Genomic DNA, 26,452 nt, shown 5'->3' with positions numbered 1-26,452 from the left:
AAGCCAGTTGACTTCATATCTGAGATGTTTACATTCTTACACACTCTCTCTCATACGTCCTGTCAACACGTAGAACTGATGCTTTTTAGCGGGGGGGGGGGGGGGGGAGTCCTTCTCATATTCCACTCAATATATTTCATCATCCACATCAAACGGATAAGTTTAATCTCAGATTAACCACACAGTATGGTGTTGGATACAAGAGTAAAGAGGATTTATTACAAGCACTGCCTGGATTTAAATATGGAATCTGCTTTCCCCTTTATCAACCTAACCTGGGGGAAGCCACGAACTAGCCTGGTGCCTCTGTAGTTATTTCCCTTTCATTTATAAAATAGAATAAATCTAGAACTTCTGTAAAATGGTTATTACAAGTCATGTGGTTAAAGGTCTTACATCACTTTTAAAAATGTGCACACAAGGCGCTGGCTGGGGGCTCAAGTTTCACTGTTTGGAAACAAGGGGTTTGGACTTGGCCAAGCTTCCTTTAGAGCTGAGCTTAGGCTTCTCCTGGACTCTGAGCGCTGTAGTTGCATCATGTAGTCAGGCAGAGATCCAGGCCACCACCAAGTCAGCAAGGGACTGGTCCTGTGGAGGAGGAGGGAGGAAGGGTCAGGCCTGTTCTCGCCTGTACCTCCTCCTGGGGCGGGGATCCTTCTGGAAGGGCTCCTGTCCTCCTTGGCCTGGTTCATCTCAGTGGGGTGGAGGACCGGGCTGGTTGCTGTCTGGGTTATGACCCCAGCTTCTGCTGGGCCACTTTGAGCTCCTAGACCTCACTGAGGGACACTCTGGAATTTCTACTTCTTAACAGACATAACTTAAAAAAAAAGTTATGTTGCCCTTTATTAGCAACTAAACTAGCAGGTATAACTGACTACAACTGGAGACTTATTATGCCAAGGGTCAGTAGTGGCAGACAGCTTTTTGAAAGTAACTTGTCAAGAAACAGAACTTTCTAATAATAAGAAATAATATATGATGACTATAGAAAATTTAGAAGACACAGGGCACTACAGAAAAAAAAAATTAAAATCACCTTAATTTCACCAGCCAGAAATAACTATTGTTAAAATTATTTTATGCTTTTTCTTTACGTCTTCTAAGTATGCACACACATATGTAATTTTTAATGCCAAAAATCAAGGAACCCTTAAGTGCATTACAGTAAGAAGCCGAAGTCCCTAAATATACACATACATTTATATATTTTTTAACCTACTGGGACACAACTAATCTTGTGAGCACGACTCTTTCCTTATTGTTTGTTTAGTTGTCTTGGTGTTTTATTTTCACCTTAAGTTTGTTTCTTAGCAGAAAATTACATGTAAATTATTTTCCATAAGAGGTGAACATTTACTATAAAATTTCTTCTAGACAGATGGCTTTTTAAACACTAGAAGCTGATGAGACCAAGAGCATGACAGAATGTTAGGCTGCTGGGTTCTTGAAATGGATGTAATTAGGGTAAAGGATTATAAATCTGAGGTTTTGAAACTTTTTTTTTCCTGCCTCAGAAATGCTAAGGCATACCTTGTCTTATCTTTCCTGACTCAGTTTCTCCACATGTGAAGAAGAGATAATAGCTCTCAGTAGCTGGATAGAAGCCTTTATTGTATCATTTCTGTGAATTGCTAGACATGTGCAAGGTTCTTATCATTCCTCTGCTGTATGGGGAGATGCCATACTAGTATACATTGGAGGCACTCATACTTGTTAATGGGGTGAAAAACACTTTACTATTTGTAGGTATCTGAGGAGGGTGCTCAGTAATTTGTGACTAAAATTTATCTTCTGAGATAGAGCGAGAGAGAGAGAGAGAGAGAGAGAGAGAGAGAGAGAGAGAGAAGAGAAGAGGAGAGGAGAGGAGAGGAGAGAGGAGGAGAGGGAGAATATGAATGATTCTAAGCATGCTATAACAAAGCTCCTTTGAGTTGTTCCTGGGAGTGGCTGGGTGTGTCAAGCTATTCCTCAGCCCGAATGCTGAATAATCAAATTATAATGTTTGTAGTGTTTCAACCTTTAGGTAAGAAAAAGCCCTGACAGAAGAGTCTCCTAGGTTATTAAATATTTGGGCTGATGATTACTTTCGTTGAACTACAGGAAATTATTGTTTGATAAATTTGTATGACAGATGAATGGATAATTCATTCTTTAAGCTATATGTTTTCCCTTCAAAAGAAAACAACTACTCTTTTTAATACACAGTAATAACTTAGTTTTTGTGGCAAATAAAAAAGAAGAAACTTATATATTATTTTTGGAATTATAGAGCAAATGCTTCTTCCTACAAACAGGCATATCATTTCCAACTGGATATTTTAAAAGAAACATTTATTTCCAACAGTCAGAATGAAGTTTGCGCTTCCTTCGGTATTGCAGAATTCCTGTCGCTGGAAGTGTTTCTGTCTGGGTTAGACAAGCACTGAACAGGAGTGTGACAGAGGGAATCTAGCCATCAAAAAGGAGAATGGACAAAGCTCTCCAATTTAAGTGCAAGTCTCTTAATGTCTTTGGGTCACAGTAGCAAGCATGCAGCAGGTATTCAACAAATGATTCTAGTGACTTCGATGTGTGAATACCCTGCACTGGCCTTTTGGCCATTTTGACATTCCCTGCGGCTGTGCCTGTCTGAGGAATAGTGGAAGTGGTGATAACCACCACCATTATTAGGGAACACATGCTATGTGCTGGGCACTCACATGGATTGTCTCTTCATGTGTTTCATTTTACAGATGAGCAAGTTGAGCCTTGATAGGATCAGTACTTTGTCTAAGATTTATCAAGTGGTGAGTGGTAGAGTCAGTGTCCAAGTTTATGACTTGGCCCTCACACCCACTTTCCCCACTATAGCTGGATAGTGAGATTTTTGAGAGGAATCCGTGTCCACATCACTGACCTTCTTTCCTCCACTTGCTCCACTGATACCCAAATTCTACTGTTGGAGTTTAACTCATTGCGTTTATGACTTTGATGCTGGTTAATAATAAAATACCTAGGGCCTGGGGGGAAGGAAATCTATTAGTCAATCGTAGTTCAGCAAAATGAGTTCCTGTTATTCCTTTAGTCAACAAGCATTTATTGACTCCATACTATCTATCAAGTTGATACCAAGTGCTGGTGTTACAAAAAGAAATGAGGCTTGGTCTTTACCTTTAAGATGCATGTATTCAGATAGAGGAGAACATAAAAGACATAGATTATTTTAAAACAATGTGGTAAGTGAACAGTGGGGAATTAGGTGAGCACAGCAGAGAAGGAATTGGCTCATTTTGAGGTCCTTTCCTGAGTAGATTCGGTAGGAAGAGAGGAGGTCCCACTGCATGATGGATCTTCAAGAAGTCAGGACAACTGGCATAGACACAAAGAGCGGGCTCCACAGAGAGATTTCAGGGCAGAGCTCTGTAAACCAAATCACCATATTTTATTGGTAACTCCATCAAGCAATTTCTCTTATCAATTTGGTACTATTTATTTTGCTAAATATAATTTATTTGCTATATCCTCTTCTTTCTTTTGTGACCACCTTTTTGTTTAATAGGTTGCTAGCTCTTTGGCATCTAACAGAATGAGCTACTGTAATTTACATGGAAAGGATGGGGGTTAGGGTGCTTTTTGTGGCACAGACATATTTGAGAAGTATGAATCATTTACAACCATCACGTGTGCCTTCTCTTTCATACAATAGTTCACCTTCCGATTCCTCATGGGTTACTAGGATTGCTCTTATGTATGTATTAGGCCAAGGCAGGATTTATTGCAGCCCCTTCCTGCCTGAGCATGTAGGAGCCTTTGGAAGCTGTGCAGGCAACAGCAGCTTCAGCCTGAATAATTTCTTCAATCTTGGAGAAGCTGCCAGGAGACATGAGTAAGAGCTGAGCATGCAGAAGTGGGAGGGACGAGAGTACAGGTGGGGCGTGGCCTCAGCGGGAGTGGCCAGGGTTCAGGTGAGCTAGCCGGCTGCTCTGACCACAGAATTGCTTCCACAGCGAGGTCCTTCTGAGCCTCGCTTTCCTTCCCCCTTGCCGTGGTGTGTTTTCCAGGGTAACTGCAACTCCAGGTAAGCAAAGTGGGGGTGGCAGGGCTGGTGAGTTCCCTTTTCAGGGCAATTCTTAAAACAAAAGAGGTGTTAGAGCTGATTCTAGATAGTGAACAAAATCGACATAATGGGTTATTTTCAAGGCTAGCCAGTGGGCTTGGGGACTGTTGCCCATCATGCTCCACACAGGCAGCATCTCCAGCTCTCAGTCCTTTGGGAACCAGGAAGCCACACAGGGAGAGAAATCACTTAGCCATACAAGGTAAGAATCTGAAGAAATAACATGGCTGGGAGGATTTGGTGGTGGTGGTGGGGGGGTGGGTTGGCATGGGCCCAGCAGTGATTGATTGAAAAGGAAGTATTTCCGAGCACACTTTTAGGCCTACCTTGGAATTAAGAATGAATTTTGAAATGCTTATTTCAGAAAGGGCCTGATACTAAAAACCTGGAGAAAGTGACAACAGATTTGAATGTCTGACTCAGCTTCCTGGTTGGTTTTGTGTGCTTTAAGATTCAGACTTCAAAACTGCTCTTCTTTTTGGCATTTTTAAGCACCTGGTCAGTGTTCACTTACTTGAAACCGCCTTCTTCTAAGCAGAAAGTATTCCCCCTCCCTGTTTCTGGGTTCTAGGATACTTGAAACAAAGTTATAGATTTCAAATATGGATTCTTGGGCAACAGGTTGCCTCATTCTTTTTCAAACAGGTTGCCTCATCGTTTCTTTTTTACAGTGGCTGCTGTTTTTATGGCTTCGTTTAAGAGTATCAGATTGAAGATCAACTTAACGTGCCAGGCTGTTCCGTAGACTCAGATTCAAAGCCGAGGGGTCTTAGACGTATTTCATCTCAGTCCTTCATTCTGTAGATGAGGAGCGTGACTCACAGAGGTGACGATGTGGTGTTCTAAGTCACACAGCTTTTAAGTGGCACGATCAGTGGAATTCACGTCTTCAAACTCACAGCTTGTGGACGTTTCCATGACACCATGGGTATTCTTAACAGCCTGTCATCCCCTACATCACTCAAAAGGTTTGATAGAATTAGGTGGGTCTCAAAACTCAGTCCCCATCAGTAGGTGAAAGAATTGGCTGAGTTTCTTGATTGGGGGAGAGAGAGATGGAAGCCAGCCTGAAGAAAGTCCCAGAAAATGACTCAGGTCTACATCTTTGCTTCTTAACACCTTGAATTCTGCCTCTTCAATCCCTCTGCGTTGTGGGTTGACTTTGAGGGTTGCAACCTCAGCAATCTTGGTCACCCTGGCGTGGCCAGTCTGGCTCTAGTTTGCTGTTAGGCAGCAGTGGGATTGCTCAGTGGTCAAGATCAGGCTTCTGAAGAAACAGGAGGAGATAGGACATCTCACAATATCAGAGCAAAGCAGAGGCGTTCTTGCCATAGAAAATTAGGCCCTGACCTTATTACTAATAGCAGCTTTGTCCTTTCCTGCTAACAAAGGTCTTCCCATATATGTTTATTCCTTTCGTCACTTCCTTTAATCCTGACAGTCTCTCACACTTCAGAAGCTCCAAGGTCTCCTATTTTCTTAACCTGGTTCTGTTTTTTTCCCCCCTCCTGAAATTGGAATACGGACAGCAGAGGCTGTGTTTTTAGGCATCTGGTGATAGTTACTCTAATAGGCAAGATTCCTTAAGGCCATTGCTTAAGGACTGGCTACACCAAATACTTAAGATTATTTTTTCTCCGCATTTTTCTTCATTTGTCACCTGAAGCAGGTTAGCATGAATGACAACCACAATCACCTGACACAGTGAAAAGAATTTTAAGTAATGAGAAAGCTGTGCACCTGGCTGTGTGTGTGCATGCATGCACACGTGTATAGAGAAGATTGTGGTGGGTGGTCTGTAGGGAGGTTGAACGTTACACTGAGTGGCCAGATTATTATGATCTCTCAATGCATAATAATCTGGCCACTCAGTGTATATCCTATATAATAAAAGGCTAATATGTAAATTGTCCCCTCAACCAGGAGTTCAACCAGCAGGCAGGCCAGCCAACCGCCCATGTCCCCTCCCCCTGGCCAGGCTGGCCGGACTCCACCTATGCACGAATTCATGCATCAGGCCTCTAATATATATATGAATGTGTATATATATTGAGTGGCCAGATTATTATGCATTCAGAGATCATAATAATCTGGCCACTCAGTGTATTGTTCAGTACACAACATGACTGAGAATGAAAGGGGCATGTCAGAACAGCAAACATTAGCCAGGACTGTCCCAGGCAGTGGGATATATGGTCAACCTGTCCATAGAGCATTTATCTCATGCAAATGGTCTACCGACAAGTTTGAGGACCATTGACTTAGATGCACTAAAGACTTTGGTAATCTTTGTGCATGGGCTGTAAGTCTAGAGAAGTGAGCACGCCTGACCCTGCTCATGTTCTAGTGCACGCCCCTCCATTCATTTGGGATTGCTTGCAGTCTTTTTGGCCCACGTTTTTTTCATAGCTAATTCCCACTTGTCTTTAGGACTCACCTTTAGTGTGACTTACTTAATGGCACTATCTCTCAGGAAACCTCACTGAGATTTCTATGATAAGTGAGCTCTCTCTCTCTCTCTCTCTCTCCTAAGGGTTCCCATGACAACCTGTGCTCCCCAAGAAAATGCCCAGGACTCATTACACACATCATGGCATTAGGCTGACAGCTGCTTGAAGGCAGGACCCGTGCTGGGTTCACCTTTGATTTCTTAACACTTAACTTAGTGCCTGACATGCATTTGGTACTCAGTTAATACTTTTTAAATGAAAGCAATATAACATTAATCATTGGCAACATAAATGGCGGAAGAGAACAAGAGATTCTCCAGGGAGAAAATGAGAGAAAAAAAGTTTGTGTTGATTAAAAAAAAGAAGCAAAGTATCTTGGTATCCCTAAAGGGTAATTCAGGACATGTAGGAGTTTTGGAACTCTAAAGACTTGTGAGAGAAAAAACGTCAGCCAAGACACAGTTACCGACGGTGGGGTGTGGTATGGTTGGATGCACCAGGCTGAGTGCTGGGAGAAGTGAATGCTGGGGCTGGTTTTACCGCTCTCACTCCCTTCGTGGGTGGCCTGGAGAATCCCTTCATCTTTGTCTGCCTCACTTTTCTCATCTGTAAAAGGAAGAAATGGAGCCAGACTAGATCCATGCCAAAATCTTGTCCCACTCTAAAGGTTTATGATTTTAGGACATATTGCAAAAACCAGCAAACTTAGTGATAAATTCTTACAGCTCTTGTTCATTTGTTGCATTTGAATTATTACTTAAATTTCCATTTCACTCTTTTAAACTTCGAAGTGACAAAAACATGCAGTATTTTCTACATTGGAACTGTAACTAAAATTATCTTTGTTATACTCATTTGAAGGTTTTTATGAAGACCAAAGAAGTTATCTCTGTAAGAAAGTGATAATAAAACAAAAAAAGCCTGTGGCAATTTTAGCACTCTGAGCAGAAGTCATTAGAAATGTAAATTTACTCTGCAGGTCTTGCTCATCTCTACTCTTAGACCCATAATTTTTATAGTATTTGCTACCAAAATGGTCCACGTTGAACCTGATGCTTTTTCCTGTGTGTGTAGCACACATTGCTAAGATCTGCTTAAATGCTTTGACTGCCTTGCAGCATGGGGAGGTGGCCACTCACTGTGGCCCAATCATCCCTTGAACTACCTTAGCCTAGATCAGCTCTGCAGTGTTTTTGGGTCACTTGGGACCAATCACTGAACAACTGATCATATTTATCTGACAATATCTGATTGAGGACTTAGCTGGTGATTGTTTGCTTCTATAGCAATTCCCATGTCCAGACCTTTTTTTTTCTTTTCTTTTTTCTTTTCTTTTCTTTTCTTTTCTTTTCTTTTCTTTTCTTTTCTTTTCTTTTCTTTTCTTTCCTTTTCTCTTTTCTTTTCTTTTCTTTTCTTTTCTTTTCTTTTCTTTTCTTTTCTTTTCTTTTCTTTTCTTTCTTTCCTTTCCTTTCCTTTCCTTTCCTTTCCTTTCCTTTCCTTTCCTTTCCTTTCCTTTCTTTTCTTTTTGTTTCTTCCTTCCCCCCCCCTCCCTCGCAGTGCTTTAAATCTTTATTGTTGAAAGTATTTGTCCAGACCTTTTCTGATACCTTTGTCAAGCATCAACAACGTTGTTGTCACTGGGATCTCAGCTGCTAAGGGCTGCATAAACTTCCTCAACCTGAAGGAGAATTTTCTGACAAAGGACATAGTACACGGATGGCAGGCAGGCTTGTTGGACTCATGCACTGAGGATTCTCATGCAAAGGAAGGGACTCTGGAAGGAGGTCTGCACCCATGAGAAAGCCTCAGATGTCAGGCGTGCTCTGATTAACATTCTCCAACAGCCACTTGAATCTGTATCTTGAATTGCAACACAGGTTAACTATGTTGTGTAATTAACTGTACTAAAAGCCACCAGAAGCTTGTACTGAGACAGAACTACTGAGACTAAGTGTATCTCAAAATGTTATAGTGAATAATAGAATAAGCTTCGATGGGACAAAATGGTAACACGAACATTTCCTTACTTTTTTGGTACACTTTGAGGTGTTTGTAGTCAAACTCCCTCAGCAGAGTACTCCCAGGTCTTAAACACAGGTTTTCTACACAAAGGAAGTCAAATGTTAAAAGTAAAGTTTGTTATTGATTATGCAAAATTATTGGAATTGCTCTCCTTGAGGGTAGTGAATGCATTCTGGGAAGAACTATTTGTGTTTGTTGAAGCACAATTGGTATGTTTCAGATTATTATTAATGTGATTAGGCCTCAGTTGTTGAAGCTTTGAGAAGTTTACAGGGATCTGGTTAGAAACTTCTATATTTGGTGAAAAAACAGCTCATTCAAGCTTCTCAATTTGGTTGAGAAATAGCTCATGTTGACAAACTCAGCATTATCAATGTTAAATTTGCTCCTGGAGAAAGGACTCCCTCAAATCTTTTGTGAATTTTCTTTTTATTTCCTCATGATGGACACACTGGTCCAAATACTCTGCATGCTCCCATTTCTGTCTCATTGCCCTCTGTACACCTCATGCTGGTCCCTGTGACTGGGGGTGTGCAGAGTATTCGGCCCCTGACCCCACCCCAGAAGAAAGAATAAGGCTGTGGACCTTAAAAAAGTGTGAGCTATCCACCCTGACTTTAGATGACCTTGAGATAGGTTTGCAATGAGAACACTGATCTGAGTTTACTTAGCTGTGCTTGCCAGGGACATAAAGTAAAGGAGGAAGAAGTCTTTGGAAGTGACCAGTGGGAGGCCAGAAGTCTGAAATAAAGGTCTCAGCAGGGCCACGTTCCCACTGCAAGCCCTAGAGGAGACTATTCCTCACCTCTCTCTTGGCTTCTGGGTTGCCAGCCATCCTTGGTGTTCCTTGGCTTGTAAAAGTATCACTCCAATTTCTGCCTGTTGTCATATTGGTGTCTTCACATCATCTTCTCTCTGTGCCTGCCTGTCTCTGTCTTTCCTCCTGTTCTTTCTGATGAGGACACCAGTCATATTGGATTAGGACCTCAACTTGATTAAATCTACAAAGACCCTATTTTCAAATAAGTTCACATTCACTGGTACCCAGGGGTGGGACTCCAACATATCTTTTGGGGGAACACAAATTCAACCCATAACACCTACTAACTATTAAACTGAATCATGCAAAATTGCTGTGATTTGACTGTTTTTGATGTACAAAAATGCCAGTTTTGTATGCGTTAACCTCAATCCTAATTGAAACAATATGGATAAATAAAACCAACTGATTCTGTTCAGTGCCGTCAACTGCTCTGACCACTTGCTGAGGAAGAGGTGTGGTTACCAGGCTCCTGACAGTGGCCATTGTGGCTGAGTATGCTTGAATTTGAAGATTTCAGACAGAGCTGCTCACACTGAGGAACTCGAATGCTGGGCCATTCAGACCTTAGGGCATTTGCCCAGAACTTTCTTGCTCACTGGCTTTTTAAATTGCACTTAGTGCAAAGTTCCTTCCTCTCTTCTATCCAAGACCATTACTTTGTTTAGATGATTTTTTAAAGGATTTTTAAATTGATTTTTGGAGAGAGAGAAAGGGAGAGGGAGAGAGAGAAAAAAACCATAGATGTGACAATGAAACATTGATTGGCTTCACTCCAGAACACTACCCCCTCTCCCCCCAGGGATTGAGCCCATAGCCCAGGCATGTGCCCTGACCTAGAGTTGAACCAGCAACCATTTGGTGCATGGGACAATGCCCAAGCAACTGAGCCACACCAGCAGGGTTGTTTAGATGGCATACTTATTGGGTTGGCAGAATTCAGGTGAGAAGGCTTTAAAGACCCTTATCCTTTGTTTCAGGCCCGCGATGGATGCCCTGCAACTGGCAAACTCTGCTTTTGCAGTTGACCTGTTCAAAAAACTTTGTGAAAAGGAGCCAGCAGGCAATGTCCTCTTCTCTCCAATCTGTCTCTCCACCTCCCTGTCACTTGTTCAAGTAGGAGCCAAAGGTGACACAGCCAATGAAATTGGACAGGTAAGCCCCACACCTTGTTTCTACTTAGAGCAAGACTAGAATTATTAGAACCCACGGGCAGTGCCTAAGGAAGGATGAATGGGGCTCTGTGGTCAGAGATGCTCAGGATTGAGAGTTGTGCCACTACTAACACTCTCTTAATCTATTCTCAAATGTGAAAGAAAGCTTACTTATTTGTCCTGCAACCCTGGCACCATGTGTGATGGAGAACCTGGGGATGTTCTAGGTAATCACAAGTTTTCCACTAATGAGTGGCCTTTGGCAAGTCACCCAAAATCTTTCTACGTGTTATACTGTAAGAATCAATCAAGGTGGTGTTTATAAAATGTTCCACTGCAAAATCCCAACCAGAAATAGTAGAAATCTATATCCACGTGTTATGCACAACATTTATTTACAGCATAATCTTTATTATTTTTTTACTGAGGTATAATAGACATTCAACATTATGTTAGTTTCAGATATCAATGATGATTGATATTTGTATATATTGCAAAATGATAATCACAGTAAGTCTAGTTAACATCATACATAGTTATAGAATTTCTTTTTTTTGTGATGAGAAATTTTAAGATCTCTCTTAACTTTCAAATATGCAACACAGTATTATTAACTATTGACACCATGCTGTATATTACATCTCCATGCCCTATTTTATAACTGAAGCTTGTATCTTTTTATCCCCTTCACCCATTCCTCTCACCCCCACCCCCATTTACTTTTAGATAGTAGGCGAACACCCCTCTAATTCCATTCCATAATTATCCTTATGTTGATTATCTTAGGTTCAACAGACTCTTTCCATGAACTCATAGCATTTAAAAAGGGAACATCTTGTATCTACAAATGCCCAGAGTATGACCCATGAAGTCTTCTTTGGGTCATGATAATTGAAGAATTTACACTTGAAATTGTGTGCACTTGAAAAAGAACCTTCAACTGTGGGAAGAGGAGCTGTCTTTTCACCTGTCCTGCTCTCTCACCTCCCCCACCCCTTCCAAAATCTGTACCCTATCTCCAATTCCTCATTTTTCATCTCCCACTAGAGGGGGAACAGAAGAGACAACTTCCTGGGAGAAGGTCTGTTCCTCAGTAATAATGATAGGGTGATGTACATGCAGTCGTTCCTCCAGCAGTAGTTACCTCATTTTAAAATTTTCTGGTCCTTTTACCTGTCAGCAGGCATGAGAGTTATGCACGGCCTTGGACTAGCCAATGTGACCTTGCAATAGTGGGGCTGTGTTACTCATTGGTGCCATGTGCCCATTTAGTGACCTTACCTGAGGTGTGGCCTCCAGGCACAGTTATGAGTTAGGAGTGAGGAGAGAATCGCCTTGGGCTGACATCACGTTTTGAGGCACCGTGAGACAGAGGAGATACTGGGCTATTGATTGGGACAAAAGAAAAGTTAGGAACAAATGAAAAAAATTTAAGCTCTCCAGAAGATGACATCCTAGTTGTTAATGGCTTAGAAAGAACATTTTGAATTGATATACTTTAGGTGTTTTAAGTATAATATCTGTAATCCTCATAACAACTCAGAAAAGTAGGTATTCCTAGTCCAGTTTACAGAGGGAAGAGTGAAGCTGGGCAGAGCTGGGCTAGATTATATTTTGAGTAGATATAGGCTGGGACTCAAAGGCCAGGTTGTCTGACTTTTGCCCACCCAGGGCAGCCTACCGTTGATGGTAAATGACACATCAGCCCATTTGGCACTTGTCAGAGGAACTAAAGGGACTAGATAGAACCTGGCTAGAGACTCCTCTACCCTGGAATCTGATACCCGCCTAATGATAGTCTCTTTTGCTATAATCTTTCTCTTCTTGTCTAAATTACATGGAAATTGTAACCCAGTTTCATTCTTTTCCTTCCAAGTTTGGGGAGCCTCTGTGTGAGCATTAGAGGCATCATTTTGAAGAAAGGGTGAAATTTCACAATAGTTAAATCCAGAGAAAAATATCTTCATGGCAGAGTTTCTCAATGGGGACAATTTGGCCCTCCCCCACCTCCGGGGATATTTGGCAGTGTCTAGAGACATTTTTGGTTGTCACAAATGGTATCTAGTAGGACAGAGATACAATACCCAGATACTTAGGACAGTCCCCAAATCCCCTCACCTGGCAACAGAGAATATCCTGCCTGGAATGTCAGCAGGGCCAAGGTTGAGAAGCCTTGTTTCATGGGACAATGGAGTAGGGAGACACTGCATCCCCCACGGAGGAGGGCAGTCACCATGTCCCCTGCAGCAGCAAGACACATGCTTCATGGGTCATGGACTTTTCTTCTCTTCACAGGTCCTTCATTTTGAAAATGTCAAAGATGTGCCCTTTGGATTTCAAACAGTAACGTCAGATGTAAACAAACTTAGTTCCTTCTATTCGCTGAAACTAATCAAACGGCTCTATGTAGACAAATCTCTGAATCCATCTACAGTAAGTAGTTCGATGCTATTAACAAGATTTAAGTTTTTCCCAGGATTGGCATTGTCACAAGGTCAGACTCACAGCTTTTTTTTTTTTTTTCCTCCAGCAAAACTCACCTCTAGGATGCTTATTTATGATTAGAGGCTGATTGAAATAACTCAGTCCTAGTGGAGAGGTTGAATATAGCGGGACTCAATTATAGTCACATCTTCTAGCTCAAAATACAGAGAAGCTCACAGGCTTCTCTGGTCCCTCTCAAACACTCATATATCCTCCCCTTCCTCTTAGCTTCCTCATTTGGAGAAATGGAGAATGGAATCACTAATAATGTATCTCCATGGATGCAACACAGCTCAGGGTTCACACCTTTCTTCTTAAATTGCAGGGCACAAGGCCTCATTGTTTATGCACACAATGTTCTGATTTTCTCAAAATCAGTATGAAAAATAATAACTATGAGTCAACAGTTTTCATCAGTCACACATTGTGTTTGTTTGTTTTCCTAGGCTGGTCATGAGAGGGTCTAAACAGGTAGTTCTGGGTATTTAATCCCAGCCATTTCTTGAAGGGTACTGTGGTACCCTTAACTTTGATCCCAGAGTATGACATAATATTTTAAAAATCTGTACTTGAAACATATAGCCAACATCTTAGACTACAAAGAAGTTCATTCTCTATGTTAGTAATATAGAGTTGATTTAATTTGTGCTTGGATGGACAGAATTTTAAGCCTTCAAAAATCTAAAAGGTAGACTACCAGTTAAATATTTTACCATTTACTTTCTGCAGTAGCTGTTTGAGGACAATGGTCACTAGACATTTATTTTTGTTGTTTGAAGTCACACATACACAGCCATTTTTTTCTTTCAACATCACCCAGAGAACTGAAATAAAATATTGAGATGTGAGTTGGGACCTAAGTGGATAAATAATTTAAAAGCTCCTTAGAGAGTCCTTAAGGAGATGTTTAATACATGTTGTGGCTGGCAGTGAGGACTGTGGAGGTCATTAATCTTGCTGAGGCTCCGATGTTCTTGTGTGGTCCCCGTTCTCTCAAGTCAAGGGCAACACAATCCCAAGGTTGGGTTGCAATGAACAGAATCAATTTGGCTAAGGCTATAACTGCTCTGAAGAAATTGAAGGACCCCGTGTTAGGACATTTAATCAGCTATGTTCAGTTTGGTTGAACTTCTATTCAACGTTTTGAATTATTTCAACCAAATCAGGAATTGCAAGGAATTTTATTTTAAGACTGCTTTCCATGGCTCCTGTTTGTTGTATAGCACCTGAAAATTCACTCGTGATAGTACAAACAGGTGTGGTATCAGGAGGGCCACCTGCAGCAGAACTACCTGGGTGTTAAAAGTGCAAGCTCCTGGTCTCAGAGCACTTGAATCAAACTCAATAGGGATGGGATTTAGGATTTTGTATTTCAACAAGCATTAGAATTAGAATCACTGCTATGTTCTCTATTGCACTGTTTCAGACTTAATGTGATCTTGATAAAATGCATGCTTTGATTCTGTAGGTCTGAGATTCTGCATTCCAAGTGAGGTTGAAGCTTTGGTACTTGGACCACACTTTGAGTAGCAAGAGCCTATAGAATATTTATTCCAGTAAGAGTAAGAGTTTTCTGCTCATAAAGTTCTCTTTTCTGTACATTTCTTCTATTCTAAGACACATAAATGTATGTACATTTTAATGTTTCTGAAGTCATATTATAACTGCTACATACATTCAACATGGTGTTTCTTTTCCAACCAAAGCTGCTACTACATTGATAAATGCATTTAATAATTAATATTGTCTTAGAATTGAAGGAATGAAGCATTCAATACAAAGAAAAGTCATTGATTCTTCCATGAGGTTTCAATTTACTGAATAGTGCAGATTTTGAAAGTGTATTCATATTAGTAGACACATAAAAGTTCTTTTGTTAGAGCCTTGTAAAAATGTGATGGTTTGACCACAGACTGCAAGTACTTTGTGATTTTATGAACTGAATGCTTTTCAGGAGTTCATCAGCTCTACAAAGAGACCCTATGCAAAGGAGATGGAAACTGTTGACTTCAAAGATAAATTGGAAGAAACGAAAGGTCAGATCAACAACTCAATTAAGGATCTCACAGATGGCAAGTATTTTTATCTACTCTGCTTATGTACTTATTCTCATGAATCTTTCTGCTAAGCAAAAAGCTGAACAACTGGGGGATTCCTGAGGTGTTTTTAGTACAGAAGCTAAATTCTGGCCCATAGAGCCATTTCAACAACATAGATTTCTGGACCTTTCCTCCATCACCTTATCACTTGGTAGGAATTCCTGGTGCTTTGGTTTTATTTAGGCAAGTAGACCCCGCACCCTCCGGGAGCCTCAGCTGTGCCTCTAACAAGTCTGGCTTTGGGCAAGTCATGAGTCCAGTTTTTCACTGTGGACCTGAAGAGCTTGGACTATAACTTGATGGTCCTTGAGGACACTTTTAGCTCAAACATTCTACAGGTTTTTTAAGGAGAAAGGGATAGAGAGTCTTAAGCAATCAAATATACATATAGCAAAAGTAAAACAAAGCTAACCATAGTGGATGGAAATGTGTCCTCAGTCCCATAGCTCCCCGACCCAGTTGGCCCTCTGATAGCCACTGGCTCTTACCTGCAGCATCTATCTGGTCCTGCCTCTGGCTCAGCACTTCCCTCAATCTCTCCTTTTCCTGAATCCCCCCTCCATTAAAATTCTGTGAATCTTCCTTGATGGAAAAGAGTTATAAGTAAGATGATTTTGAGTGCAGGTCAGTGTCCACATCCCCGTTCCAGGCACACATTTATATTTACACAGGGAGGGACCTGTTGGGACACAGCACCTCATTGTGAGGGCATGAACAGTAGTGATGGGTTTTTCAGGTACCGCTGCAGTCTGGTGAGTGATAGGCTTCTGGGGCAGGGACACATGCTTCCTGTATGAATGGCCAGAGCCACCCTATGGCTATGAGGGCTCAGGAATGATAGAATCCATGCCATAGCTTCAGAGTGAGGACATGGAAAAACATTGGCCTTGTAATCTTCAAGTCCTCAGATTCAAATCTAGACACTGCCACTTACTAACTGAAGTGTTTGGATTCAGAGCCTCAGTTTACTGAACTGTAAAATGGGGTATATGTTATATAATTGAATTTTTACATGTTTTTTGTTTTGTGAGGATGAACTTAGGTAATATGTGCTAATCAATAATGTGTGGTAGCCAAGATGGTAGCCATAGATCTGGATGCACACACACAAATGTATGCATGCATATATATTTGTTATTGAAATGAAGTCCCTATACCTTTATATGTAGAGAGAAAACTGGTATAACATCAGGTTAAACACAGTTATAAGTAAAAAGCAGCTCCTATTTAAATTGTTGTGTAACGGTTTTGCTTTTAGAATTTTTAAATAATAGTATTTTCCCTCTTTGGACCATTGTCTTAAAATCTTCATAAATTTAAGGTTTTTACTGGAGAAGGTAGTTCAGTGAAAAGGCCTCTGCATTTGGAATCTGGAGCTCTAGGTTTCAGTTGAAGCCACTTCCCAGCTCCCCCACTTCTCTGGCCTTCGAGTTTCCTCAATGACACTATTACATGTCCGACAAGTCTCATAGCATTGGCAGCAATGGTGACATAATGTGCAAGTCAAAGTGAAACTGCAGGGTCCTTTATTTAAAAATGTATTAATTTTAAGATGGTGACAGCAGAGCATTAATTAGTGAAGGGACCTTCAGATGCAGGTCACAGGCCTGTGCTGTGGGCCCAGAGGTTAGGTAAATGGAAATCACTTGCAAAAAACACCAGTCCCATTCAAATAGGAGGACTTAATTTCATTAGGGGGTTATCACCACTGAACTGTTCTGCTGTTGTGACTATGGTGACTACTGTTGTGATGGAGCTTGCTGACCTTGGTGCCAACTGGCTGCCACGTGGGGAGAGGTGGGGAACTGTGGGTGCAGAGCAGAGTGCTGTCCTGGTTCTGACCTGCTTTCCAGCTGAGCAAACTAGAAAGCTACTTGGCCTCTCTGAGCCTCAGTTTTCTCAACTGTAAGATGGGGATAATGATCCTTGCCTTGTGGGATCACTGTGAGAGACATGAGCTGATACATGTGTCATCTTGGGCATGACTTTTCACCAAGTCGCTGCTTCCTGGTCTGTAAAAAGGGGAGGAATACACAATAGCGTGTATACACATGTCTAGCATGTGGCCTGGCTCAGGATGAGTGTTTGGTAGCTTGTGTCTTTCTTCTTCCTCTGCTTTGGTTCTTTTTCCTCCTTTCCCCTTCATTCTCCTCTTTAGGTGTCTTTGGTAAGTCCAGGTGTGGGGAAATGCAAAGAGAGAAAGGAGTCCTTCTGAAATGATGTGTTCTGTCTCTCAGACCCTCCCTGGTGTGGCTCTGGCAGGTGTTAAATACCCAGTGAGTGGACAGGCATGTGCATAGTAGGTGTAGTTGGGAAGAATAACCCTGTGAAATTTGTGGTTTCTACAATTGTTTGCAGGCCACTTTGAGAACATTTTATCCAACAACAATGTAAATGACCAGACCAAAATCCTTGTGGTTAATGCCGCCTACTTCATTGGAAAGTGGATGAAGAAATTTCCTGAATCGGAAACCAAAGAATGTCCTTTCCGAGTCAACAAGGTATGTGGGCAGCGTGTCAATGGGTCCCAACTATAGATTTGAAAATTACAGCCACAGAGGGACCGTAGGAGTTCACCCCAGTGAGGGAAATGAAGGCACAGGGGTGGCGTGCCTTCGCTGCTAGAAAAAGAACCATAACCCAGAGACTCTCTCTTCTCCAGAATGTTCTCAGAGTCTGAGCTGAGTGAGGGCTTATAAAACTCACAGCCCAGTGGGTAAAGTTAAATCACCCACTGGAAAATGCCTACAAATATTTGGGATGATTAGCAAGAAAGGCGAAGAAACAAAATAAATCCTAACCTCAGAGGCCTTTGAATCATCCTGAAACCTGGGTCATTTGAGGATCTTGGTCCAGGTCAATACATTCCTCTGCTCTGTTTCTCATCTGTTCATAGTGAAGTCAATGGTTATGATATTTTAATGTATGAGGTGCTTTGAGGCAGTGTTGGCTGTGAGAAACCTGTTTTGCAGGAAAGTCTCATTAATACTCCTGGGTGAATAATGAGTCCATATCCCATGTGAAAAAGAATTAATGTGAATAGGTAAAGTGCTTCTCTAGAAAGGAATTCAGAGAACTCAGACTGGAAAATTGACCTATTTCATTCAAGGACCTAGGGCCAACTGGCTGCCACGTGGGGAGAGGTGGGGAACTGTGGGTGCAGAGCAGAGTGCTGTCCTGGTTCTGACCTGCTTTCCAGCTGAGCAAACTAGAAAGCTACTTGGCCTCTCTGAGCCTCAGTTTCCTCAACTATAAGATGGGAATAATGATCCTTTCCTTGTGAGATCACTGTGAGAGACATGAGCTGACACATGTGTCATCTTGGGCATGACTTTTCACCAAGTCACTGCTTCCTCGTCTGCAAAAACACCAACCCAGGAATCTACATGATGATAATGTGATTTGGTCTCATTTAATGAGATATGACTATGTTAAGAATGCAGACTGACTCCCAGGTAGCATAATACCTGAAGGGAGTGTGTTTACTTGGTAGCTCCCATACATTCATTCTAGTTTACAAGTTTCTCCCAGCACCTTGAGTACCTAGTGTTAATCACTTTTGTTTTTGCCAAATATTATAACAGCACCTTTTTAACACTAGAACCCAGGAAGAAAAGACCTTCAAGATACAATTTATACCTAAGTTAGCTGAACTGGCATTTGGTAATTTTTCTTTGTACCCACAAAATTTTATTTTCATTCCCACCTCAAGTGGGCTTTCCAGAGTGAAATAGAATTATATACTTACTTTATTTACATCTCTCTTGAGTGCATGGACTTTGTAAAGGTAGAGATAATGCATAATTCATCTCGGTTTCTAACTCCTGGCCCAGGCCCTGGTACATTAGCAGGTGCGCAGCAAATGTCAAATGAATGACCAATCTCTATGGGTCAGTTTGAATAAACAGTCAATAGCAGACCAAACCTGATTGGCCTTTGCGGCCACCATGGGTCCCTATACAAAATCTATTTGGCATTTCCATTGGGAGGGGACAATCAAAGCTAAGAGGGCTACCTACCTCCTCAAAAAACCCAGACATCCTAGGATGGGAGCCCGGCCTTCCCTCCATTTCCTCTTCCTAACTCACCTGTACAGTGGCCCTCTCAAAGCTGCCTGCAGGGCAGGATTGACCCTGCACATAGACGCCAGGCACAAGACATTTGACCCTTTAGACTGTATTTTTCACATACAGGTTCTTGGGTCTTAAACATGGCTTTGAAATGTCATTGATCTCTCAGTGTTTCACCTAATAAAACATTAAAACAGGACTCAAAGCTGCGTGGGGACACTCCCTCCTTTATAGTCCAGAGGTCATTACTTTTCCTTTGTTTCCTTTGACTTGCTTTTGTCAGCCCCTGAACTTTCTGAGTAACTATACTGAGCTTCTCCTCATGTCTTGTGGTGTCTCCTTTAAGGACTAGACTAAATCGATGATGTCATAGTATTAAAAGTTTAGGGTAGTGTTTATTCTAACAAAGGTGGATGTGGGAACCCCTTTCATGTCCCGCGTGATTCAGGGTTCCGGTTCAGGGTTTGGGTTCTGGAGAAGGCCGCACACAAATGAAAAAAAGACTAGAAGAATATTAATTTGGGAAATGGGGGCCAGGCGGAAGCCCACCTCTAGTGGGAGGACTACACTTTGCTTTGGCCTTGCCATCCCTTTTATTCAGGTTTGGGATACACCCATTGCCCTTAGGCAGGTAATTCCAGTAACAGGCAGATTATCTTATCAGTAAGGATTTACATGATTATTTGGTGGGGAAGTTGCTTCTGCTACCATTGTCTCAATTAGATAGGAAGTGGTTGGCTCTGACCTTTCAGAGCTTCAAGGTTGATCAGCCTTCCAGGTTCCTTGTCCACATCTTTCTATTAGTGAGGCAATGATCGGTTTCCGGCAGGTGGATACACACACACACACACACACACACACACACACACACACACACATTTTTGTATTACTAACCTAAGAATAAAAAGGCCTAATTAGTTTAATTTCCCCCTCTAACAAAAAGAGAGAACAAATATTTGATGTGTTTTATGGAATTATAACAAGAACAAAATGCATATATACTAGTGTGTGTGTGCATAGATATGTGTCTATATATGTGTGTGATGTGTTTATATGTAACTGTACATATAAAAGCATAAGTCATTGTCTTTTATGGAGGAAAATAAAATATATATCTCTATATATACATGTGTGAATGAAAAAGCAAGCAGCCCAGGTTTCTTCTCCTCTTCCAGACGGACACCAAGCCAGTGCAAATGATGAGTCTGGAAGCCATGTTCTGCATGGGCAACATTGACAGTATCAACTGTAAGGTCATAGAGCTCCCCTTTCAAAACAAGCACCTCAGCATGCTCATCCTGCTGCCCAAGGACGCGGAGGATGAGTCCATGGGCCTGGAGAAGGTGAGGAAGGAGGTGGGTGGGCAGCACCAAGGTGCCCTCTGCCTTGGCAGAGCTGCATGGCCAGCTCGTGTGGGGCTGTCTGCCTTATGCCTCACCTGCTCTATCATTTCCAAGGGTTTGCGGTCCTTTCTGGGCCTTTCTCTTTAATGTTCAAACAGCCAACATTTATTTGGCACTTACAATGTGTCCAGAACTATAAATTCCCTGTGTGCACTACCTCCTTTAACTCTCACAACAGGCCTAGGAATTAGAAACTATCACCACAGCCATTCCCAGTGAGGGAATTGAGGCACAGAAGGGTAGGTAACTGGTCCATGGTAGGTAACATGATATGGTCATCAGTGGTTTGTAGAATCAGATTTGAGCCCAAGAAGTTGGAATCCATGTTCTTAACTCTAGACTAGAGTTTCTTATCATTAGCATCTTGCATCAACAGAACACATTTGTTAAACAATTGATGAGCTAATATTAATACAGGATTATTTACTAAAGTTCACAGTTTATATTAGGGTTCACTCTGTGATGTGCAGTCTATGAGATTTTTGTTGTTGTTGTTGTTCTTGTTAATCCTCACCTGAGGATATTTTTCCATTGATTTTTAGAGAGAGTGGAAGGGAGGGGGAGAGACTCAGAGAGAGAAACATCAATGTGGGAGAGACACATGATTGGTTGCCTCCCGTACATGCCCGGACCAGGGCGAGGATTGAGCTTGTAACCCTGGGACGTGCTCTTGACTGGAATCCCACATGGGATCCTTCAGTTCTCAGGCCAACACTCTATCCTCTGAGCCAAACTGGCTAAGACACATTCTACGAGTTTTGAAAAGTTCTTTTCATCCATACACACATATATGAGATTTTATTATGCTTCATATTTCATACAGGTTATCAGAGGCACAATATTGAAACATGGTAGAAGTTTTACCTGCTTGTGAAGGACATAGTTTCCCCTCTGCTGGTCAGCTGGTCCTGTGGCCCACTGTTATCCCTCACTCCCCGCCAGCTTCCTAGCTTCCCTCCACCTGGGCCTGCCCCAGCCAGGGAGAAGGAGGGAATCTTTGAGAAACCCAGGAGTCATCTGCTGTATTTTCAGTCATGCCTCAGTGACTCCTTCACTTTTTAAGGTTGATCTAACTTAGTCACATCTTATCTGTTACTTCAGCTATCATTATGCTTGCTCTACCATTTGTTCATTGAATTCTAAGTCCATCTCCATTCTTTTTTTTACTCACTAGTCTCTCTCTTTCACTCCACTTCATGCCTTCCTCTCATTTTCTCCATCAGCTATTATTCAGCTGTCTCCCACTTTACTTACTTAAAATATCCACAGAGGTTTTTTTTTTTATATGATAGAATGAAAGGAGCAAGTTAAGATGTGCTCAATGAACTTAAAAAAATTGTTTATATTGATTTTTACAGAGAGAAAGGGAGGGGGAGAGAGAAATAGAAACATCAATGATGGGAGAGAATTGTTGATTGGCCACCCCTTGCACACCCCCTACTGGTGTTGGAGCCCACAACCTGGGCATGTGCCCTGACCAAGAACTGATCCATGACCTCTTGGCTCCTGGGTCATAGCTCAACCACTGAGTTACACTGACTGGGCTCAATGAACAATTTTAAGATGAAACCATTTTATGTTTTATTTCATATCTCTCATTACAAAATATTGTAATAAAATATTTTGTTGAATCCAATATTTCCAAAATACTATCATGTCAACATGCAATTGCTATAAAGTTATTAACAAGATATTTTACACATTTTGTCTGTATTAAGTCTTGGAAATCTGCAGTGTATTTTACACATATAGCATTTCTCAGTTCTTACTGATCACATTTTAAGTGCTTTTCATAGCCACGTATTAGCCACTGTATTGGACAGTATAAATATGGAGGTTTCCTGTTAGGACAGATGAATATTTAGCTTTTATGCAGATTAAGAACATAACCTGTCATTTTTTCAGATTTATTGAGGTATAATGAAACAAAATTGTAAGATACTTAAAAACCTGTGAGCCCAGTTTAGTGTATAGCAGGATGATTTGATAAATGATAAATTGTAAAAGTTTATTAACACACCAATTACTTCATATATATATCTTTTTATCTCTTAAAAAATAACCAACTGAAATGGATGCATTCATTGCCTACTCTCTTAAAGAATGATCATAAACAGTTCAAATTTTCATTCTAAAAAGAATTTACCTTAGCTTTAATTTGAGTTATTAAATTTGATGTCAAGCAGAGTACATGATTGTTCTGGATTTCCTAGTAGTGAAATAAAAATAAGCATTTGAGAAATCCTATATAATAAAAGGCTACTATGCAAATTGTCCCCTCAACAGGGAGTTCAACCAGGGAGTTTGACCGGGGTATGGGGCCAGCCAGCCAACTGCGTGGATCCCTCCCCATCCACCAGGCCCAATCAGGGCCGATTGGGATGGGCCTGACTGGACCCCACCCGTGCATGAATTGGTGCACCAGGCCTCTAGTATTATATATGAAAACACTTCTGATTTTGTATTTGTTTCACTATTACTTATGCAACACAATCCATGCATTTGTTTCTATAAAGCTACTCTACAGCTTAAAAGAACTGCCCTCATAAATTGCAGTTTACAGGGACCACAGTTGTAGGGTGGGGTAGAGACCAATGTTAGGCGGAGGACCTTTTAAAAGAGAAGCTAGTCACACACCCAAACTGCAGTGCTGATTCCATTTTTGATGGTCCCTCTGTATTACTTCGAAACTGGACTCACATGTTTTTCATCAAGCAGGGTCTTTTACCATAGGAAGTAAAAACAATAATTTCCTCTCCTTTTTGTCCTTCAGGTTGAAAAACAACTCAACTCAGAGATGCTCTTGCAGTGGACCAATCCCAGCACCATGGCCAATACCAAAGTCAAACTATCCATTCCAAAATTTAAGGTGGAAAAGATGATTGATCCCAAGGCTAGTCTGGAAAACCTAGGGCTGAAAAGTACCTTTGATGAGAGTACATCTGATTTCTCTGGAATGTCAGAGACCAAGGGAGTGGCGCTCTCCAATGTTATTCACAGAGTGTGCTTAGAGATAAGCGAAGATGGTGGGGATTCCATAGAGGTGCCAGGATCAAGAATCCTGCAACACAAAGATGAATTCAGGGCCGACCACCCATTTATTTACATTGTCAGGCACAACAAAACTCGAAACATTGTTTTCTTTGGCAAGTTCTGTTCTCCTTAAGTGGCAAAGCCGAGGTTAAGTCCCATCTGACTTTTCTGTAAACTCTACATCCAGAGAATCCCTTTCTAAATATGATAACTTGTTAATATTGCTGGAGGAGGAATGCCTCCTTGTCCTATGTAGCCCTCACACTAATAGGCCTTTCTCTCCCAATCTTTTCTTTTATGCCCATTTTCTACCCATCAAAGACAATACTTTGAATGAAAAGAAAATGTGTATTCATTATTTGTCACACTATCTAGGGTTATGGGCAGAAATACAGTCGTTCACAAAGAAAATTCCTATAAGGAGCTTTGCATTCCTTCATTGGGATACAGAATGTTCCAGACGTTCTCACTTCCCTGAAAGGCTAAAGAAACTGTGGTTTATGGGATCTGACAAACTTTCCTATTTCCAGTGAAATGTGAGCACATAGTTAGGCTACAGTAGGTCCACAGCTCCTTATGCTAAACCCTGAGGGACAAATGTATTTTTCAGGCTCTGATTTTGGGGCGTTTAGAAAGATAGTATGTTGCACAAACTGTATGTTATGGAAGTCTATTGAAAGAGTCTGAAACAACACCCTATATAGAAGTCATTACCTTGATATTCCTGCCATAAAATGTATAATATTGACACAGAACGGATAAAGGTTTTGCTGACAAGTGGGATATGACATTAGCTCGTGAACAGGCTTTATTTTCAGAATGTTTTGAGACTTTGGAATGTTGGCTAAGGAACTGCAGACCTAGCATAGCTGACATGCAGCCCCTCAAAGGAAGGTCAGATCTAATTCATTTTCACTTTTGATAGAATGACCACCTGGTCATTTGGTTGGGGACAGACTGATGGCTGGGGCTTCTGACTCAGCAAGGTTTTGGATGTTTGACAGGGCCTTAAAAAGAGCAGGGTCCCCCACGGTAGCCAATAAAAGAGTTTTATGAGTGTTGAAGGAACTTGCCTCTTTGTCTAATGTGATAGTGGGGAAGGGAATAAAACTTACACCTTTAGAAAATATAACTAAAGCTATTGAAGTGCTCACACTGCTTTGACATACTTTTTCTAAGACTGTGGTTTTAGTTACTATAGATAGTCAGTCCCTTGCATTAATAGTAATTTTAAAAATTGATCTGGTAAGTTATCTATATTACAAGTTCACATATTAATTTACCATCAAAAGAGCACATTTACTGAAGATTTTGTGACAATACATTCTCATATCTTCCTTGTAAATAGGTTCCACTTTCTTCTTGCTCCAAAGGATCCATATAAAATTTCTTTTATGCTATTGCCAATAAAATATTATTAAACTACATGTCTTGTTTTTTTCTCCATAAAGTTAGATTTATTATTTTGAAATAGAACCATGCCATCTATTTATAAAAGCATTCCTTTACATAAATAATTTTTTGAGGGATTGACATAGAATAAAAATAATTACTGCCCCTGTTCCCCTGTCTTCCTTTCTCTCTGCCCACCAGCTTCCTCCTCCCATCCTCTTTCATCCTGGGGTCAAGACCTAGGGGAATCTAAAAGGACTTTCAGCTACATACAAGTATATCATGAAATGGAGGCCTTTGGGCCCAGCCTCAAAATATAATTTTATCAAGTAAGCTGTATATACTTAAAATGTTTTCTTATTAAGTACATTTTCCTCAATGCCATGTATATTTGCTTTAAATTACTTATAGTTTCCCTGAATCTAATATTCAACATAGTCATTTTCCTGTCCCCAAAGTTTGCCCAAATAGAATGTGTCCTCCCTTGCAATAAATGTTGAGTACCAAAAGTGACAAATGCCCCACATTCTGACAAGAAAAGACCATTTGTGCATGATGGCTGGGAGTGGCCCAAACTACTCTTGGCTCCTTCTCCCCCTTCTCTAGGCTATGAAACAGGAAGTAGTGGGGACTGAAAAGCTTAGTGAATATTTAGAGGGGAGATTAGTGTTTCTTTTTTTTAAATATATATTTTATTGATTTTTTTACAGAGAGGAAGGGAGAGGGATAGAGAGCTAGAAACTTCGATGAGAGAGAAACATCGATCAGCTGCCTCCTGCACACCCCCCACTGGGGATCTGCCCGCAACCAAGGTACATGCCCTTGACCGGAATCGAACCCGGGACCCTTCAGTCCACAGGCCGACACTCTATCCACTGAGCCAAACCGGTTTCGGCGAGATTAGTGTTTCTTTAAGTCAAGTGTTCATGGAGCATAAAGTCTCTCTTAGAACTTAAAAGCATGAAAATTTTTTAATTAACTCTTGCTTGGGATAGTCTAATCCAGTGATTTTCAACCAAGGCCAATTCTGCTCCGTAGGGGACATTTGGCAATGTCCAGGGACCTTTTTGTAACAACTAGGGGGAGGGTGCTACAGGCATCTAGTGGGTAGAAGCCAAGAATTTTGCTAAACATCCTACAATACCTGTAACAGGAATAATCACACAACACCAATAGTGGACAGTTGAGAGACCTAGGACTCTACTGACCTAAAGGACAGATGCTGGCTGGAGGGGACCCTAAAGCAGAGCAAGGAGAACAGCCTGGAGAAGGAGTGGAAGCAGGTCCCCTGCTTGCTTCACTACACTGAGATGTGGAGGCAGCCAGGCTTGGTGATTCTGAAACTCTGCCCTGGAAGGGTGTGGGGTCTCCAAGGCCTCCACAAGAACACCCCATGAAGAAGTTAATGTTTGGTGCCTCTGACACAGGA

The 26,452-nt window shown here is 41.3% G+C and overlaps 1 protein-coding gene across 1 annotated transcript; it reads left to right on the top strand.

Moving 5' to 3' along the window:
• Nucleotides 1-10,372: 10,372 nt before the first annotated feature.
• SERPINB5 (serpin family B member 5) lies at nucleotides 10,373-23,764 on the top strand (the record flags this gene model as incomplete). Its single annotated transcript, XM_080684592.1, has 6 exons — nucleotides 10,373-10,543; nucleotides 12,838-12,975; nucleotides 14,981-15,098; nucleotides 17,484-17,626; nucleotides 20,371-20,538; nucleotides 23,372-23,764. The coding sequence occupies exons 1-6, from the start codon at nucleotides 10,376-10,378 to the stop codon at nucleotides 23,762-23,764; spliced, it is 1,128 nt and encodes a 375-aa protein (XP_080540718.1). The 5' UTR covers nucleotides 10,373-10,375.
• Nucleotides 23,765-26,452: the final 2,688 nt, after the last annotated feature.

This window comes from Plecotus auritus (assembly GCF_963455305.1).
Source record: "Plecotus auritus genome assembly, chromosome: 8".
Classification (NCBI taxonomy): domain Eukaryota; kingdom Metazoa; phylum Chordata; class Mammalia; order Chiroptera; family Vespertilionidae; genus Plecotus; species Plecotus auritus.
The sequence above is the reverse complement of the archived record's forward strand: the minus strand, read 5'-3'. Positions and strand labels throughout refer to the sequence as shown.